The 20,075-nt window shown below is 50.6% G+C and overlaps 1 protein-coding gene across 1 annotated transcript in view; it reads right to left on the bottom strand.

Annotated features, from left to right (window-relative positions):
- CACNA1D (calcium voltage-gated channel subunit alpha1 D) overlaps window positions 1-20,075 on the bottom strand; it is a 323,373-nt gene that overhangs the window by 30,748 nt on the left and 272,550 nt on the right. Inside the window, exons 31-38 of the mRNA XM_029243849.1 lie at window positions 13,272-13,400; window positions 10,621-10,686; window positions 8,857-8,948; window positions 7,830-7,989; window positions 7,130-7,257; window positions 6,895-6,991; window positions 3,383-3,485; window positions 2,945-3,046 (exon numbers count right to left, since the gene is read on the bottom strand). Coding sequence (XP_029099682.1) covers window positions 2,945-3,046; window positions 3,383-3,485; window positions 6,895-6,991; window positions 7,130-7,257; window positions 7,830-7,989; window positions 8,857-8,948; window positions 10,621-10,686; window positions 13,272-13,400 — 877 coding nt within the window. The remainder of the gene's footprint in view (window positions 1-2,944; window positions 3,047-3,382; window positions 3,486-6,894; window positions 6,992-7,129; window positions 7,258-7,829; window positions 7,990-8,856; window positions 8,949-10,620; window positions 10,687-13,271; window positions 13,401-20,075) is intronic.

Here is a 20,075-nt window from a genome sequence, read left to right as displayed (position 1 = left end):
GATGGTGCTAGCCTAGAGGGGCCAAGGGGGCTCCTGTGGGAGGGTCTTGGCTCTCCCTGGCCCAGAACCTGGGGGCCAGTGTACTCAGTGAAGAGGGCAGATCAGGTTTCTGCCCAAGGGGCAGCTCCAGGGCAGAGGTGCCCACTTAGGGCTCTACAGGGCAGGCCTCTCAAGGGTCACTTGGCCTTCTGCACTGAGATGCTGAGCTACTGAAACTGGGCCCAGGAAGAATCTTAAGAACAGGAAAATTCAAAGCCACAGCAGGTCAGAAAAGGAAGGAAGAGGAGTGAGTGCAGTGAGGCCGTCTGGGCTCAGGACTGCAGAGAGCGACGGGGTCGGCTCTGAGCGCTTCTCAGGGCAAAAGGGCCCAAGATCCAGGTCCGGGGCAAAGGCCCAAAGACAAAGAAGCGCCCCTGGGAGGAGGAGGGACTTCTAAAGGGGGGGGGGAAGATCCACGAAACGGCAGGAGACTCTAGAGTGGAGGTGAGAACACGAGCAAGAGCCAGATGGGAGACGAGACAGCTCAGCACGGAGAGAGCAGAGAGGCTGTCACTGCGGCCAAAGGTGCCGCGAGAGCCCGGAATTCTGGCCTGGGTTCCAGGCTCATTCCTGAGTATTGCCTCATCAAGCTCATGATGACCTCGGCGGGGAGTGGGGCTCACATCACCCCTGTGCTGGCAAAGCCTTCTAAGGTGGGCACCTACTCTGCTATGTCACCAGGGCTGTAAGGGGCCCCCGAGCGACCCACGTCGACCAGTCACAGGTGCACGGTTGGCCTGGCTCAGTTTTCTGCCCTCTGACCAGGTTACAGTGGGCGGGACACCGAGCCCCTCGGCCGTGGGTGCTACCCGTCCGCTGGCCCAGCGGGTCGTAAATATGCTCTCCTTTTCTAAGTGCTCCACGGTGTGGGAAAGGCTGGGACCCAGTGGTCTACTGGAAGGTAAAAGAGGAAAAACAAAGAGGCAAGGGGTGAATGCAGATGCTACAACCCTGCGCAGCAACTCAACCAGAGTCTGTCCACCGAAGCCTGAAGTTACCACCTATGGAAGTTCAGTGACGAGAGCACTTATTTGAGATTCAACCTGGATAAGCTCCAGCACATCCACAACCCATGCCATGGCACTTCTGGAGTTTTCCAGCCCTTATTGAGGCACTGTTTTTGTCCCAGGTTTCTCAGTGGTCTTACTGCCATGTTGGAAGAGATTAACCCTTGTCATCCTAACCCCCCAATCCATGCTAAGAAATAACAGAGAGAAAACCAGGGCCCGCTATTGGACCAAGAAAGCGGAAGACTACGTAGCCTTCGTGAGAAGGCCAGTAGGGCTAAAAGCTGATCAGCTTTTCCAAGGAAGGGAGCCAAATTCTGGACTTTTCTTCTGGTGAAATGAAAAGAAAGGAAGTTTCACAGTAATGCGAATGACTCTCTCCAGGCGAGCCTTGCCAGGATGGGCGCTGATGTGAGAGAGACTGGGCTGTAATGAGGCTGGCGTTTCAAGAGAGACGGGAGGTGCGCGTGCCATTGAGGCAGGACCCCCTGGACAGGTGGGGCCCGCTACTCTGAGGCATGCATCTGCATCGTGAGAAACATGTAGGGGAATACAACTGGCAAGAGATAACTCCGATTCCATGCCACCACCCTAAAACAGAATTGCTTCAGAATATTCTGAAAGACTGATACTTGAAAGGAATGGAGGCTGCAGAAAAAGCTCAAGCACATTGTTACAACGATTGGAAAAAGCAATTCGTCTCAGCCATGCGAGCACCTGGGTGTGCAGCTAAAAAGAAAAGAACGAAAACCAAAGGGTCGTTTTAAGCGTGCAGCATCCGTTCTCCTGTGGAGAGCCAGGGTTCTCTCTCTAGGCGGGAGTCTTCATTTCGGTTTTGTTCTTTCAGTGTTTTGTTTTGCACAGTAGCCCTTTATCGTTTCTTTGTGGGCCATCTTTCCCAGCTTTGAGCTGGTGGCCCTGCCAGCTCCGGGCGGCTCCCTCCAGCCACAAAAAGCTCTGGATTCATGCCGGGGAGCGGAGCTGGCCAGCATGCTGCTCTCTCTGCCCCCGAGAGCCAGAGGTTGTCACCTTCTCAAAAGGAGAGGCCACCGTCCTGGCTCAGCTTCTGGACCTGGGCCAGCCCAGTCTGGCGGCCGCAGGAGCAGGGACACTATAAGATTTCAGTTGGTTACAAAATACACCAAACACTCCTACGTGCCCAGGGCTAGGGGGTAAAGTGCAGGCATGTTGGCACCGAGCAAACGGATCCTGCACCTTTAAAACTCGAAAATAAAAGTCAAAACACAATCATCTCCACTTGTAAGTCCATGTATACTTAGACAAAAATGGAAATACAGTATCTGTATTATATATATATATATAGATATGTATTATATCTATATATATATAAAAATCTGAGAAAAGTTTAGTCAGTTATTTTATGATAGCAAAAGGAAATAAGCATGCCTGTTAGTTCCGTCTCTAAATTCTAAACAAAGGGATGTTTTTGGTAATTATGGTAGCAGATCCAGTCTTAAGAACATTTCAAAAACACCATTTTCTGAAAGCTTTTTTTTTTGTGTGAGAAGTTTTCAACAGTATGTTGAAGGCTATAGGAAAACTAGTTTTAAACACTTCATTTTGGGCAAAAAAAAATACAGGCTTTTGGTTTTGAGGCAGCAAGCTTGTTCTCCTAATATTAATCCCTCCACCCACAAGAGAATCCCGGCTTCAACCATGTGGGTCTTGATATCCTTCTCACTGAAGCCTCTCCTTTGTCTGCAGTGGTCTTCACGTTACCCCAAATCATTACACCAATGGCTGAAGGGCCTTTAGCTGTTGGCCTCAATGCTCTGGCTGGTACCTTAAGCATTCTGCAAACACGCTGGGCTTCCTAGAGACTAGCATTGAAACCAATGTGCTGGTCAAGAACTACTTAGGAAAAAAATTGCACTGACCACCAGCTGGAGGGACAACTTGGTCAAGTAGTTTCATGCTGGTTTTCTTCCAGATTTTCTTGATCACAGCTCGGAGTTCTTCATTAGCTTGTTCTAGGTTCCCTGAATTCAAAAAGCAAGGAGGGGGGGAACAAGCCTTGTTTCTTTTGCCCAGCAGTGCCTCTCTGTTCTCACCGGGGCTGCTGGTGGCCCGGCTCACCTCTCAACCTTCCAGGATAAGGTGAAGCACGGAGGGAGGGGAGAAGGGTTGAGGGAAGCAGGTCCAGCCAGTGGGGCCAGCACAGACGTTCTCATTTCACATACCGCCCCATCCCCTGGGCAGGGGGGTGTCCCCTCCCTGCCCCGCCTTTGACAAGAAGAGGCCCAGATGGGAATCAAGGTGGGATACGGCCTCCCCTTCCTCTTCTCCCACCTGTCCTGCTTCCAGGGAGGGCTCACCTTCCGTCTTGATTTTAAGAGCCGTTCGGACCAAAGCAAACAGAGTTGCATTAAACATGACTGTCCCATCACTGTTGAGCGGCATGTTCATGGCAACTAGTCTCTGTAAACAGAAAGAAAAGTCCCTTAATAGAACGCAAACGAATGATGACAGCTGCAGCCCTTTTCCTCGTTTGTTCTCTGTTTATCCCTCATCTCCTTTCTAATCAACCCTCGATTCAACTCAACAGCCATTTGGGGGGGCATCTACTATCTGAGGAGATCCGAGCTGACAAAGATCAAAGCTCGAGTCATGAAGCGCAAACGCGGGCACTCAGAAGATGCATTGTGTTTGTTTTTTAGACTCCCTACTGTCCATGCATTCCTCTCCCTTTCTCATTAACTGGCTCTCCCTGTGTCTTGGGGTCAGGCTTCCATTCTGGGCACATCCTTAAGGCTGTTTGGGGTTAAAGTGATGTACCAGGTATGATGAGCCAGGCACAGAGCCTGGGACAAAGGTCCTGAACCAACAGGGTCGATTACTTTTCCTATCGCAGGGAGTGTCCTTCAAGGACCCTGCCCTGGTGAGACCACTGTGGAGTGTTTTGTACAAGTCCATGCGGTTCTACGAGTCCAGTGTTTGGTCTTTCAGAGCTGGAGCCCCACATCCTGCTTCTCTTTTCTCTCTCTTCGCCCCTGTAACACCACCACTGAGAGTTGGAGAGGACCTGGGTGAGTGAAACTGTCTGTGGCCCCAGTTACTGCAGATGCCATGCCCACAGCAAAGGGCTGTGCAAGGGTTAAAGGAGCTCACAGACACTTAAGACTCCAGCCAGGTGCCTGGCACGTGGTAAGTGCCAAATAAGTGGTACTTAGAACTTCTAACAGTTTCAAATTTCTTACTTTTGGCTGACGAGGTGTCCCAAGAGAAAGATTTTAAAACACTTTTCCTCCTCCCTATTAATGGACTGGAGTCTTGTGTACACATGATTCATCCCACCTAAATTCCTAGTCCTAGGAGAGCCTGCACAGTCAACTTGCTTTTCCTGGCAAGTTCCTGAATCAGCAAAATGGACTACTTTGTGCCTGAAGGACACGTAGATCCTTTACATAAAAGGGTCTGGAAATGCAAACACAAAATAACAGCCATGAGCCAGAACCCATCTTGTTCTTGGAAACAGAAAAGAGGCTGATACTGGGAAATTTATGGGAAAAAAGTCAACATCTGTGGCTTATTCTCTGCCTACATCCAGAGTCCAGGATGAGGAGAAGCAAAGACTCGGCGAGGACCCCAAGGACTTGCCAACTGGACTTCCAGCCCAGGGGACAATGAGTTTTGGCTCGGATTTCTCTGAAAGCCTGAAATACACTGTAGACTCCGCTCTTCACTGTGGGTTCTGTCTAGAGCTAGCCCAGCATCCCTTTGGGGGTAGGGTGAACCCCCGACCCTGAATCCCCTCATATCTGTGGGAAGAGGGGACCAGTTGTTGCACAGACTGGCTGGATTTCTATAGGGCGGAGTTTCAACAGGCAAATCTCGCATTTCTCCTTCAAAAAGGGGGATCCTTTTCTATTGCTACAGCTGACTCAAGGTGGTTCAGTGCGAGTTCTATGAAAGGAAAACAAATCTCAATGAGAGCTCGCAGAGAGCATGGTCTGATGTGAAAACTTCAGGAATGGGGTAAGATGGTGACAGGGATAGAGTAGGATAATTAAATAGATAGCTTAAAAATCCCACTACAGGGGGACTTCCCTGGTGGTCCAGTGGTTACGAATCTGCTTTCCAATGCAGGGGACGTGGGTTTGATCCCTGGTCGGGGAACCAAGATCCCACATGCAATGGGCCAACTAAGCCCGTGCGCTGCAACTACTGAGCCCACGCGTTCTGGAGCCTGTGCACCGCAACTGCTGAGCCCACGCGCCACAACTAGAGAAGCCCACACGCTGCAACGAAGAGCCCACACACCACAGCGAGAGATCCCACATGCCACAATGAAGACCCGACGCAACCAAATAAATTAATAAAAAAAAAATCCCACTAGGGGATTAAAGTCAGAAAGGGAATTCTAAGGGACTTTGGGAGACTGTTTAAACAGTGGGAGACAACTCAAGAAAAGAATCCAGTAACCAAGCAACAATCTACATATGTAGTTAAAGTACAAGACAAATAGATATGAGATCTGAATCTTGTTATATGAAGTCAGGGAATTAATGGTCCTTGAAGAGTTACATTCCTGTGTGTAGCCAAGACAGGAATATAGATGAGAGGGGAAAGAAACTAGGTGAAAGGCGACATTATACCAAAACCTGAGATGAACTACCATGCTTTAGTATATGTTACCACCCTTTTGCTAATATACATATCATGTAAAGAGCGCCATGACAGTCCTGGTTAGACCACCAAGGGTTAAAAGAGGAACTAAGGATACAAGCCTTGACGTCTAGCCAAAAATGAGGAAGAAGGTGATCTTCTCCCCTACCCCATTTTTCTCTGATTATAAAAATGTAGCCCTCTTCGTTCTCGGGGCTGCGCTCCCTTGCCTGCCCGCTTGTATCTCTCACAAGCATCCTATGCTAAGAAACTCACTCTTTGCCGGCCTCACGCTGAAATCTTTCTGCATCGAGACGAAAGAACCTGAGTTTCAGTAAGTCCTGACACCAGGTGAGTGGTTTTAACTAAGAGACAGTGGGTTCAAGTCCCCTCCTAAGTCAGGAGTCGTGGGTTCAAGTCTCAATCTGAGGTGCGGACGGGTTCGAGTCCCGTCCGAGGAGGAGTGCGGTTTCAGCAGGAGATCTGTCTGAATCCATCCCCGAGACGCCACCGCCGGATGCACACGAGGGGCACGTCACTGTGTGCACCATCACACAAATTAGGAAACGTCCAGGCCACCAAGTCCTCTCCACTCTACTCCCTAAGTAGATCCCTAAGCCATCCCCTCCTCTCCATGCCCACTTCCCTCTGGCTCTCGGTACTTCACAGTGAGATAATGCAACAGCTCTCCTGGATGTTCTCCTGGCCCTAGTTCACTTCTCCATTGCCAAGAGTCAACTTTCTAGAATGGACGTCTCCTCCTGTTTCTTCCATGGGACTCAGCATAGCACAGAAGGCTCCTCGCAGCTACCCTCAGCTTGGTCCTGAGGCCTTCTGCCACCTCCTCTTGCGTTCCAGCCACACCGACTCTCCATTCTCTTGCCTCCACGTCTGGGCTCCCTGGGCTCCCTTTCTGCGATGCCCTTCCCCCGTGACGAACTCCTACTTCTCTCCTGCTGGACCTGATGCAAATGTCTCCATCCCCTCCTTCTACCCAGCGACAAATTACACACTTCCCTTCCTATTCTTATTGCTGGCTGACAGGGTGACCTAAGAGTTACATAGCTGAGGACTCCTCAAGGACAGCAACCACATGTCATTCACCTCGGCATCTCCAGTGCCTGACAGCAGGCTCCACAGAACATCACTTAGTAAGGGTTTGTTGACTAAAGCAGGGAGTTCCTGCAAGAGAGGCCGTCAGGGACGCCAACAGGACACCTACCTTGCAGGCTACCCTGTGTGGACACAATTTCCCGAACCCCAGGGGGGGCTGGATGCGGCGGAGCAGAGTGACCACGTCCAGGTGCTTGATTCTTCCCCTGGAGACAAAGTACGGCATGAGGCGCAGGGCAGCACCAGCAGGCCGGGGCTTTCGGTCCATCCCACCTTCCACAGGAAAGCACACCCAACACCCAGAAACAGCCCCCACAAGCCAGATGGAATTCTCTTCAACCTACTTTGCCTCGGGGTCATATTCGGACCATATTCTTTTGAATTCGTCTAAATGGTGAGGCCCCAGTATAGACCAGTCCCGGGTCAGATAATCGAAATTGTCCATGATGACAGCCACAAACAGGTTGATGATCTGTAAAAGCCAATCAAGAGGGAGTTTCAGCTGTAGTGGGATGAGCTGGGTTCAACCCTAGTGAGTGCTTCCTAATTATAAGGGTCACAAGACGTTTGGACCCATTTCTCCTAGAGAGGCTGAAAATCTTTCACTCTGGAGAACGTTTAAGAAAAAGGCAGGCTTCTAGCTTTCCAAAATGGTTTGGGTATAGGCCCAGGGGAGGGCAGGGGGGAATGTACTGTCTGACCTTTTGAAACACACTGCAGTGTTATGATTTGCCACCAAATAACTCACTCTCGTAAGTCACTACTATGTGCAGTGGCTTTGAGATTTTTCATTATAAAGGAACCAGCAGCCCTAAGAAGCTGGGATGGTGAAGCCTGTTAGCGAGCACCCAACCCCTGCTCACACCAAAGGTGCTAGTAACACAGGCCTCGCTCAGCAAAACCTCGACGGCCCAGTGGAGTCTAGACTGCTCGTCAGCATAAAAAACCCACAGCTATTTGACGGGGCAACGTCATTGGTCTGAATCCCAAATGCTACATGAATATGGGTCCACTGGTGGTAGGGTGGCTATTCTGATCACTTACCAGAAATGCGCAGAGCATGTAAAAACTGATGAAATAGACAATGGCAAAGTTGCTCCCGCAGGTGTGCTCCTCCCCGGGGTTGTAATCGGACTCGGGGTCACAGAGCTTTCCCGGGAGGCAGGCCAGCATGATTTCCTGCCAGGCCTCCCCCGTCGCACACCTTTATTTAGATTAAGCAAAGAAACAAAGAAGGCATTTGAGGCTTAGATCTTTAAGAAATTTTAAGAAAAAAAAATTTTTTTAATTAGACCAAAACCTAAGTACTTTGGGGGGAAAGCCAGTTTGATTTAGTGAAAATTCCTACTTATTTTCAAATGCAACTTACATCAGTAAGGGAGGCCCTGTTGCAACTCCCTTTGATTTATATCAGTCACTTGATAAAAGCACATCAATTCTTTTTGTATAAAGGGATGTTTTGTGGTCTTCTCTCCTTTAAACACTTACGTTACAATTTTTAAACGATTATTCTTTTTAATGACCTAACATCTGACAACTTGATTAGATCCCCATTTGATTCTGTTGAAAGCAAAGAACTGGAAACTAACTTACAAAGAACTTGCTCTCCAGTCATTAGGACTTGCTTGTATGGTTTCTAGAAAGTTCTCTCACTTTAAGGCGCTTTGTTTACAAAGCTATTAAATGGAGTTTAAAACAATCCCATAAAGTTTGAAACTGCACATCTCAGGATGCTCCCCACTGACTGTGCAAAAGGCCTCTACATTCGTGCTAAATTTTCATTCTCCCGGTTGTTTGAGCACACGCGCCCATGTGTAAGCATACACCCCATACCTTCTCGGCGGCTCAGGAGACCTACTCACTCCCAAGTGGAAAACCTTAAGCCAATCACAATGGGAATGACCAAAAGCCTGCAAAATTCCTCTGTGACTAAAATGCTACCGTGTCTGTTTAATAGTACAAAACCAACAAATACAAAAGGCCACCATGACCAACTGCTTTAAGAACCCGGGTCCTCTGCTGCTCTGGAGCCCAGAACCAGAGAGACTTGCTCCGGGCTGGACTCAGTCACCTGAAGAGCAGCAGTACTGCTTGGGGAAAGGTCTGGAAATTGTTGTTCCTGTTGATCTGGTTGTTATCTCTCATGGCAACTTTCCCAAACATCTAGAGAGAGAAATTATTAGGGGAAAAAAAAGAAAAGATTTTGTCATACCGAAAAAGAAAAGAAAGAAAAAAAGCACACCCCTCCATATGTGAATTTAGAACTCAAGTTCGGTCGATACCCAGAGTCCCTGGAACTTTATTCATCCCACTAAGATATGCTGGGCTCGGTGCTAACCGCTGGGCACATTCTCAGCTCAAGGAGTTCCTAGCCTGGGGAAGGGATGCAAAAAGTAACCAGACCGGCAGCCTCTTCAGATGGGAGCTGGGCTGGTCCAGCCCGACGGGGAAGCACAGAATAGGCTCACAGGATCCCTGAGGCTGGGGCTGGGGTCGGGGAAGGCCTCCAGGGAGAGTGAGGTTAAGGCCCAGAGCTGAAGGGGAAGGAGAAGCCAGTCAGGTGACAAGGAGGGTGAAGAATGCTCCAGGCAGAGGGAGCACGACCTGCAAAGGAGCAGAGGCGACGTGGCCCGGGTGCTCCAGGAAATGGAAAGAACGTGAGTGTGACGAACAGCCCAAGGACCAGGCTGCAGACAAGCCTGGATGGGGGGCCGGTGGGCCATGGGAAGGAGGGCTGGCTTTGCCTTAAGGGCCAGGAGAAGTTAGTAAATTCTTCACTCGTGGGGAATACAGAAGCAGACTGACATTTTCGAAGACCCTGATGGCCGGCAAAGACTCTTGCGTGAACACCGGGGTGGTGTGCGAGATGCGGTTTCCAGTTCTCTGCGACCACTTAAGTTTTATATGAGGACGTTATGGCATAAAAGACCCTTTGGGGCCCATGGTGTCACAAGCTACTAAATTACAGGGGCTCAAGCACACTGCCTCTTTGTTCAAAACCCCTGGTAAAAGTCCTAGTCACTTGCAAATGCTTCTCTGCCTTCAGAATAAAAAAGCACGTACCACCATTTCTCTGCTGCGGGAATACTTCACCTCTTTTTTACGCACAGCCCTCCCTTACCTGAAAGGCTGCACCTGAACCAGCAGAGAGCGTGGCAGAGGGACCCCGGGGAGGTCCAGGGCCACAGGGTCCTCCACCTCCCTCTCCTCCAGGGGGCTCTGCCCCCTACCCGCCCACTTTGCGTTAGGGCTCAGCTGTTAGGGAAGCTCCTATGCCCCCTTCCCCACCTCAGGAGGAGCTGGGGAGCGTCCCACAGCCCCTCAGCCAGGACCAGGCCACAGAAGAGCCTGGTTTCACGCTTCTTTTTAGAGGGGCGCTTCTGAGGCAAGATAATGGCTCCAGTTCAGCCCCAGCATCTAGAAATAGTTTGTAATGCTTTCAGATGATAAACAGACTTTTGTATCACTCATATCTTCTTAGCAACTTTGATGCAGAAAATAGGACAACTATGGCTTTTTTCAGTACAGCATTTGCTGTTGCTACAATCAACGATGGGTTTTCTCAATCAGTTGGCTCCCCTCAGACACAGATTGGGGGTGGGGAGTGCCCTAAACCCAGCTTCCTCTGACATATTCCTTCTGAGCCCGGCTCTCGCTGGCACAGGCTCTCTCCTGCAGGGCCACGTCTTTTTCATCTTTATAGCTCTTCAGCAGCCAAGGCGTCCGGCTGAAAACGCATGACCTGTCTGTCCAGTCCACCTGGCCAAGGTACAGCCTGCCAGAGATCTGGGGCGACGTAGCAAAGGGGACCCGGGGGAGAGGTGCTGGAGCGTACCTGCATGCCGATAACCGCGTAGATGAAGAACAGCATGGCGATGAGAAGGGCGACATACGGGAGCGCCTGGAAGAGAAGCAGTGCTTGGCTCAGCGCGAGCATCCTGTCCCCCTGGATGGCTTGGGGGCAGACTGAAGGCCCGCATGGGGCACACGCTCTATTCTTTTCCATGTTATATTGTAAGGACATCAATAGTGAGGAAGAGCTTTTTAAACCCCAGCCCGGCAGCCCGGCTTCAGCCCCGAGGACAGCAGCCCATGCACACCTCGGGTTACGAAGCTGCAGGCACGACGTGCTTTCCACAGTTGTTAACAGTGCGTCCTAATCCTAAACAGTGTCGCTCTCAGAAACGACTGTAATTGATGAAACAATTCCAACGTGCTAGACAATTCGATGGCTTCGGCTTTCTTTGTGGGCGTGTTTGGGGTGGGGGCAAGGGGCTCTTTCGCGAAGGAACATCTTTATGCAAAATCACCTTGCATCTGCTTAAGTACTTCCTTAGGGTGAAGCCTTAGGAGTGGAATTATTGGGTCAGAGGGGAAGAACCACTTTCTGGCTGTGGCTGTAGAAAGCAAGACACCCTTCTTAAAATGCACTCTTTCCGAAAGAACCGCGGAGATGGGGGCTGGGCCAGGGAAGAAAAGGAGCTAGCTGTGTGGTCACCAAGCCTGGGCTCTCCTTAGGAACATCAAATATAAGCACATGTGTTGGGTCAGACCACTGGTTTTTTTTTTTTAATTTATTCAATTTTTGGCTGCGGTGGGTCTTCGTTGCTGCGCGCGGGCTTTCTCTAGTTGCGGCGAGCAGGGGCTCCTCTTTGTTGCGGTGCACTGGCTTCTCATTGCGGTGGCTTCTCTTGTTGCGGAGCACGGGCTCCAAGTGTGCGGGCCTCAGTGGCTCTAGAACGCAGGCACAGCAGCTGTGGCACAAGGGCCTAGTTGCTCCATGGCATGCGGGGTCTTCCTGGACCAGGACTCGAACCCGCATCCCCTGCAATGGCCGGCGGATTCCAACCACTGCGCCACCAGGGAAGCCCACCGCTGGTCTTTTAATCCAAGGCTCCTCAACTGCTGTCTCCCTCATCTCAGGTGACAGAAGATGTCTGTGTGCTTGGCACGCCTCCAAGGAGTGCCCATATTGTTAAACTTAAGGCCAAGCTCACATGCATAAAGCCTCCGCTTGCTCTCCTATCTGAGAAAGGTCATCAGAAAGCCAGTGGCTAAAAAACCTTCCGACTTGTGCCAGCTCTGGATCTGTGACTGCCAGCTTGGCCCAGTGCAGTAGCACCATCCTGACAACTGGACTGGTTAACAGAGTCCCACAGGGCTAGTTTCAGGCTGTCCTTGCCATAGCAGTATGCGTTTTCTCCCTAGATGAGCAAATGTTTAAGAATTCTGTTGGCATAGTTTCTCAATTTTTATGGACATGAATGGTCATGTATGGTCATGTCTCTGTGACATGAATTCATCTTATAGTGACCAAAACTTTTTTTAAAAAAGTTTAATGTAACAATGACATTTGCATGAATCATTCTATTTTTATAGCAGTTCATTCACAAATGTTGGTACTTTGTATTAATAACAACCGTCTAGGATTTAATCCCTTTCCAGGACCGAGGCTCACCTGCTCGAGGCCCCCCACCTGCCCTGCCTCTCTCAGAGCTGCATCCCGGCTCCTCCTATAGTCTCATTTTCCCCAACAGGACTTGCGATTTTCCTTCTTTGAGTTTCTGGATCTACCTCCTTCCCCAGATGCCAACCGTTCTCCTCTTTACCTGTTAAAATTCTACCCACTGTGGAAAAATGTTTCCTGGGATATTAACACCAGTTTCCTCAGAGCCGATGGGGTTGTTCTTTGTGTAGCTTCGAATAACTTAATTTGTTAATGTGAGCATTTACTACTTTTGAATTAAAAAGTCAAAAGATAAAGAAACGAAGATCCATGACTCATTTTCTAAAGTTCGTGCACATCTACAAAGTCCCCCATGCAGTGCACCCCTTAACAAGAATCTGTGCCCCCCTCCCCAGGGGAGTAAGTCCAGAAGACCAGAACATCTAGGGTGGGGTGCTGGAAGGTACAGGAGAAGCTGGGTTCTGTTTGGAACAGCCAAGAACCAGGCTGCACCAGGCTGGAAAGCCATAGATGACAAAGGGGACCTGGCTTATACTTAGGTGCCCTTCACTCTGTAATCCTCCCAGGCACTGGATAATCCAGGACGGGGGATGGTGTGCTGGCCAAGGCCAAGTAGTCTCTGATTTGTATCTAGATTAGCCAACGGACAGGACTGCCGCAGCCTTATGAGGCTTCCAGGGGTCGGCTGGGACCCTCCCTCTCTCAGACATCACCATTCATCCCGGGCATCCTGGGCAGGACTGAGGTGCGGGGAGCCCCGTACATCTATCCATCTCAGAAATGCTGCAGATTTCTCAGCTGCAGGCGTTACTGCTTTCTCTTCTGCTTCCTTAAGCAAGTAATCCTATTCGATTTATCCAAGCAATGCTGGGCCCGTCTCCTCAGCATTCCAGGTCCTCTCTGGACCTAGGTGATCACAGCGGTCCTGCAGAAAGGAGTCCGGATCCTCCACAACAGGGGACAACCACTGACTTACATATGATCTTCAAAGACAAAGAAGCCCTTGGCATGGCTCTTACCTGGAAGGACTTAATAAAAGTCCACAGCAGTGTCCGGATGCCTTCCCCCCTGCTGAGAAGCTTCACCAATCGCATCACTCGGAAAAGACGGAAAAAGGTGATGGAGATTCTATTGCTCTCTTCAGAGTTCTGAAGGGTTATCATGGAGAGGTCAAACCCAATGGAAAGTAGAACATGCAACACTTTCATAAAAACAGCAACAGATGCAAACAGAGGTGGCAGAGGTAAGAATTAAAGATGTGTTTCTAGGGCCTTTTCACCTCAAAAAGCATGATATGAAAGGAAAAGTTACATGCTAACAACACAGGGCTTGGGAAACCCTGGGTCCACACAGCACATGCATGTCCACGTGGTCTAGTGTGTTAAGAGGAGGACACTGGTCTGGTCAAGAGTACTGGACACTGATAATGAATGCAAACCACTGCAGACACTGTTCTGAAAGGACAATCATGGAGAATACGGAACAACTAGTGGAAAACTCGACATGGCCCAATAAACTGAAGGAAAAGGCCCAGCCCCTGGAGACTAGTCACTGGTCTTACCCCAGGTGTAGCAGTTGGGACAGGGACATTTTCACTTTCAGTTGGCTTTAAGAAATCAAAGATTGAACATGTATTAATGAACTTGGAAGGAAGCAAGGGTTCAGGAGGGTGTCCCCCCATTTAAAAGAAAAAAAATCTGGGGTTCATGTCTGAGGATAACACATCTGCTCCCTCCCTGAGGAAATGCCACAGGAACTGCTTGCAACTGGACTTGAGGGTGGGCAGCCACTGATGCAGGCTCAGACACTACGACTTTCTAATTCACACCCCAGGACATGATGTTTCAAGACTGAAAGACATCTAGTAAAAGACAACGCTGCAAGACCTCAGTTGTCCCCAAGCACAGAAATGCAGGGTGGGATTCTGCTTCTCACGGGAAGACTGGTTCTCTTGTTTTAGTCAGGGTTGTGGGTCTGAGGACCTAACTGCTCTGAGGCAGGCCATTCCTAACCCTGAGGAACAGGGTGACTCCACCAAGCAGGGCAGAGTGGCAGCTGCCTGCGCTCCACAGACCTCCCCTGCCCCACTCTACTCCTGGGGCCGCGCAGCTGGGCGGCGTGCGTCCGATGGGCCCTCACTGGCGGGGCTGCCGAGGAGCTGGGCAGACTGAGTCAGGGCAAGCAGGAGAGGGGCTGCTTTCCCTCCAGAAGGCTTCACTGCCCCACCAAGAAGGCTCAGCTCTGGGTGACTCTTGGGAAGAAGCAGCTTAGCACCAGCGTTCCCTGAGCTTCCGCAGTGCTGTCTCACCCGAGGTCTGGCTGGGCTCCTGTCACCTGGGCCCCAGGGTGCAGAATCCCAGCCCTCGTCGCCCTGTGGTCACCGGCCTCCCCACTCAGTCTGTGAGCCCCCAGGGGGCAGGGACCTTGCCTCACTCCACTCAGTGCCCAGCATGGTGTCTGGCACTCATTAGAGGTTCAACAACTGTTTATGAGAATGCAAAGAGGTTGTATCAGGAGCCATCTTTAAATTAAACAGTAAAGGCTGAACAAGAGTCAGGAAATGACGGCCTTTTTTTTTTTCCCCCTTCAGCGGGGTCACCTCTGCTGAAGCAGCTGGTCGACCCAGAAGCCAACAAAGGAAGGAGCCTCTTCTGACTGGGGGCCCAGAACTCCTGGGTGCTCTCCAGGGCCCTAGGGAGCCTCTCTGCACAGTGGGTCTGTACAGCTAAGGGTTGTGTGTGTGCGCATGGATGCACACCCTAATCTGATGGGCTCTCCTCCCGGGAGATACAGGGAAAGGAAAAACTCCGTTCTGGAGTCTCACTCTCGTCAATGGCTGCCTCCTGAGATCAAACCTAAAACGCTATAAAATTCATAAAATAGAAGGAGTCTGTGCACATCACATCACAACTGAAATTCAACGAGATTACTAAGCCAAGACTAACGGGTTCTGATGGGGTTAAAAAGGAGTCCCTGCTTCGCCTGGGATGCTCGGAACGTGACCTCTGCAATGGGTTGGTCAAAGCCTGGTCACTCTTTTTACATCCCTTCTATCATCTCATCTCAAAAGGGATCACATCTCCTTAAAAGGACAGATGATGGTTTTTAACTCATGACTTTAGCAAATGAAGGTATTTGTTTTCCCAAGTTCTCATGCTTGCCCACACCAACTGCCTAAGGGCTGTGTGCAGGAGGCTCCAGTCTGACCCATACAGCTGGAGTGTGAGGGGGTGTGCGCGCGCGCGCACTTGCCTACGCTCAAGCGGACGAGAGTGCGCATAAGACAGAACACTCTAGTATATTTCTGCCATGTCCATAACTTGTGTGTTGGACTTACAAGAGAATAAGGAGGCTGGGTGGTCGGGGAAGACACTCTTTCTGGCCATGACCTGGCCCAAGCCTCTTCTGCTGGCCCCTCCCTAGCCCACGCCAAGTCTGACAGACCTTTTACACTCCCCTTGTGACATGAGAAAGTTAGTAGCCAAACTGACTTTTGAAGGGCACATCTCTTTTTCAACTGCTATCTTTGAAGTATGACAAATCTTGGCCTATGAACTTGAAACCATGGGTAGTCTTTCTCTCAAAAAGACAAAGAAGAGGAAAAGACAGCATTTGTGGAGGGACAAGGCAGCACAACACGCAAGAAAGGAAGGACAGAGCAAATGGCACACCAGGCTGCGTGCACCCCCAGTGCAGCCTGTGACACCCCCCCCACATGCCTCACTGGGCAGGGAGGACTGGGCAGGGGAGGGTGTCACTGGTAGCACCGGGGGAAAGTACAAGTTGCTAAAATATCTTACAAATGGAGGGACCCCGAGGATGGCTTTGCGTGAACTACAAACGCCAGCCTGATGAAAAGGGCAGGCCCACTCTCACCCTGGGCTACCCACTGGAACGGCCTGGGGAGATCTTTGACAACTCTGATGCCTGGCTCTCACCCCAAAGCTTTTTACTTAATTGATCTGGGGTGGCCCCAAGCTTTCCCAGGTGGGTCCAACATACAGCCAGAGCCAGGAGCAGCAGCCCAAGGCCAGGGTAAAGCTGGGCCATGTCTTCAGCTGGTCACCCACAGCAGCTCGTTCCCTTTAGGTCTGGAGGGGCCACACAGAATGCGACCACCGGGAAAGCCCATTCCGGCTGTTACAGCTAAGCAATGGGTTCCTCTGGAGTTGATGGGGTTTCAGTACTCAGATGGATGCAAAGAGAGTAGCTGCCATCCCCATCTTCCTTACAAGGGGTGGGTGGAGGAGGCTCAGAAACACAGGGAGCTGGTGAAGGGTGGAAAAGGACCGTGAGCAAGCTGCCACTCCTGGGTTCAACCGCAGGACACCCCCAGAGGCTGCGGGACTAGGGAAGGTCTCACTCCCCAGGGAGCTTTCCATTGACAGCACTAGGGGCTGAATGATGTTTCAAGAGATGGAATTCCAGTGTCATCCCAGGGCCTGGACTAGATGACCTCGGTAACTCCTTCCCGAGATGCCACAGTCTTCATCTGGAAACCCTACAGGGAAATGGACCCTCAGCCTTAGGAAGCCAAACTATGTGCCAGAGTCTGGAAAGCTCCTTCCCACAGGGCTCCCAAGCAGGCTCTTGCCGTGTAGGCTCTGGGCCAACCCCCTGCGACTACGGAAGGCAAATGAGCCCTGAGTTGCCCAAGTGCAAAGGGATCAGTCTGCTTTTATGCATTAATTCCCATCTCTTCCTAGAAAAGCTGAAAGGATGCAGTTTTCCAATTCAGACAGGAGGCAAACCAGTTGCCCTGAGGCGTCCTGGAGAGTTCTTGTCGGGGAGCCTCTCTCTGACTACTTCTGACCTGGTATGTAACAGCTCTGGGATGGAAGGCTTCTGTATTTGGGATTGCTGAGTTTGTCTCCAGAAACCAGCGACCTGGTCCCTAGAAAAGGGTTAGCATACGGCATGGAGGGCTGAACAACCTGACTGTGGATTTAGAACAAGGGGCTGAGTGTAGCTGTGGGCCACCTGGTCCACCCTGGGTACACGACAGGTCAGGGACAATTCTTAGGTCCCTGGGAGTGACCTCCCTACTGACTTTGTACATGCTCTTAAGTAATAACAATGCAGACATGGCTGCTAAACAAGTGTTTTGCCTGCCCGCCAATAATGCTAATCGGAAAGACTAAACGTTAGCAACAGCCATTTCCCAGGTTAGGGAGAATATGATGCCGGATCATTTCTCCATTCAAGGAACAAACAGGCATCGAAGAAGGAGCAAAACCGAGCCTGCCAGTCCTCATCTGACATTTTAGCAGCTTGATGACATTATGACCAACTGTGATGAAGACAAGTCCACGACAGCTATCAAACCATGACCGTGGCAGGGTAGGGGTCACGGGAGGGGGCGGCAGGGTGGAGAGGGCCAGGTGAGCATGCAAGCAGGACAACAGAAAGGGCCATCCAAAATGTTTTTGCGAAGAATACAAACGCAAGCTCAATTTCTCATTTCCAGGCCACATCGTTCATTCTTGAAGACTAGGCTGCCGTGTCACAGGGCCAAGCGTGACTGACCAAGATGGCCCCAGCTCAGGCCCCAGGCTGGAGACAACGAAATAGGGCACAGCAAACAATTTAGATGACCACGACCCACAGCACTCCTGTGCAACTCAGCGAAAACCAAAGGTGGGAAAGACAAGTATACAGTCTTTCGAGTGCTTTTGCTTTAACAATGACTTCACCGTATATATGTTTATATATACTTGCCGCTACAATTTTCTAAAAACAAAACCAACATGAAAATCGATTAGGCAACAGAAAAGAAAGAGCAACAGAGGTTGGGAGAGACAGCACAGCAAGTTAAACATTGCAAAAAATGATGACTTATGGCAGCTAAAAACAGCCAACAATGGACCAAGAGTATTCACGCTCAGCTGAGTCGGGAGTGCGGGGGACAGGGCCACCGAGGGAAATGATGTGTGCTGCTTCCCAGGGAATTCGGCATGGGGGCGGGGCATGTAGAGGAACCACCGGCTACACTCAGAGAGTTATGTCACCAGAGGTTAAGGACATCCAGTCTCTCCTGTCTTTGTGCTGTGGCCTGAGGGTCGTAGATGCCCAATAAAGATGTGATGAAGGACTGAATAGATGAGAAGGTGGCCTTGAGCATCCCCTCTTCACTGAGGCCCAGCACAGAAAGGCTGAGGTCCCCTAAGGTGGTTTTCTACTGGGCCAGGGCCTTGAACTCGCATTGCTCCCGGCTCAGGAAGGTTTGGTCTCAGGCTCCATCTGACCAGGGGAAAGGCCACGTAATGAAAAACAGTACGAGGATGCTGACTGGTAGGGTTTTCGAGTCTGACTGAATGCCAGGGAAAGCCTGTATTATACAGAAACCCCAAAGTCAAACGCTAACTAAAAAATTTCGCGTGGGCTTTTATAGACCTGTGGCTTTCCTGACTGATGGAAGGTGAAGGCGGACGTGTCTGAGACACTGCTGGGCAGGGCTGAACCAGAGGGAAGGCACAGTGGGCTCAGCCCCAGCACGCGGCGAGGCAGCCAGGAAGCCGCGCGTACTGTCGGTGGTGCACCAGCGCGGGGAGTCAGGCATTAGAGAGCTGGGCTGTCTGCTTGGTGAACAAACCCTGGCCACATCCTGGTGCCCAGAAGCTAAGCATGGACCCTACCACCTACACACCACGTGAAGCACGGAGCGCTCCAGGGAGACCTGCTCAAATTGTCACTTATGATATTTTCACTTCCATTATAGGCCACCTCTGACTTACATAGGGGTCTGGTTCCAGACTGTTCACGTAAGTGTACTTTGATGGAGGCTGTAAGTGCTTTACGTGGTGAGATGATTAAGCGGGCAGATGTCTGGTCATAAACTCAGGAGAGAGCCCCTGGCAGCCCAGGGAGGGTCCTATGTTCTCCCATTAGCATCAGATTATTTTATAACCAAGCATAATTCACACATTATAAATGGCAATTTTATACCTGACTTGTGGAATATTTCACATAACGTGGAATTTATGTAAGTCTGGGCTTGTGGAGGTTGGCAGATCTATGTGCCTAAGTCTAGTAAAATACCATTTCAGTACCTGGTCTTGGCATGAATTTGAGTGTCATGAGGCTTAACTCACACCCTCACGGACATGGTAATGTCTTACAGTTCATTTCGCTTATTGTTACAAGGAAAATCTATATTTAAAATAATACCATTGTATCTCCCTAACACTTTGGGAGTTTAAACAAGTATTTTCACAAATATGCCTATCATTTTATCATTGCAACGTACCTATGAAGCAGGGAGGGCAGACATCATTCATCTCAGTGGTCCACGAGGGAACTGAGGCCCAGGTCCAGGCTAGCGCTGTCCTGCTACTCTACACTCCACAGTCAGCCTGGCCCCCAAAATGGTGGCATAGATCTCATCATTCTTATTTGGCACAGGCTGTCTGGGCACCAGGATGGACCATATGAGCCCGCAGGTGTCAGACAGGCAGAGCGTGGCAACCCCTGCCCAGCCAGGCATGGGGGGAGGAGGGCCAGGTTGGCACCGGGCAGCAGGAAGCCAGCACAGCACGGCAGCCCACCCCATCCTCCACCTGTCCCTGCGAAGGGCTCCACACAAGCTGGGCACCCACGGAAGCCTGCTGATGAACTGGGGACAGACCAGGTGGGCAGGGCCAGTTCTGCCCACATCAGGCCCTCCCGGTCTGGGCATGGGTCGGATCTGAAAGGGGCCAGTGGGAGGCGGTGCTCCCCTTTCTGCAGCCTCTGTATTTTGAGGAAGGTTCTCAGGATGCTTCCTAAAGGTTGGGTGGGGTGTTCACTCCACCTACCACTGCTCCTCAACAAAGGATTCAACTGGG

Source organism: Monodon monoceros, unplaced genomic scaffold (genome assembly GCF_005190385.1).
Source record: "Monodon monoceros isolate NGI ecotype Baffin Bay Population unplaced genomic scaffold, NGI_Narwhal_1 Super_Scaffold_3, whole genome shotgun sequence".
Lineage (NCBI taxonomy): Eukaryota > Metazoa > Chordata > Mammalia > Artiodactyla > Monodontidae > Monodon > Monodon monoceros.
The sequence above is the reverse complement of the archived record's forward strand: the minus strand, read 5'-3'. Positions and strand labels throughout refer to the sequence as shown.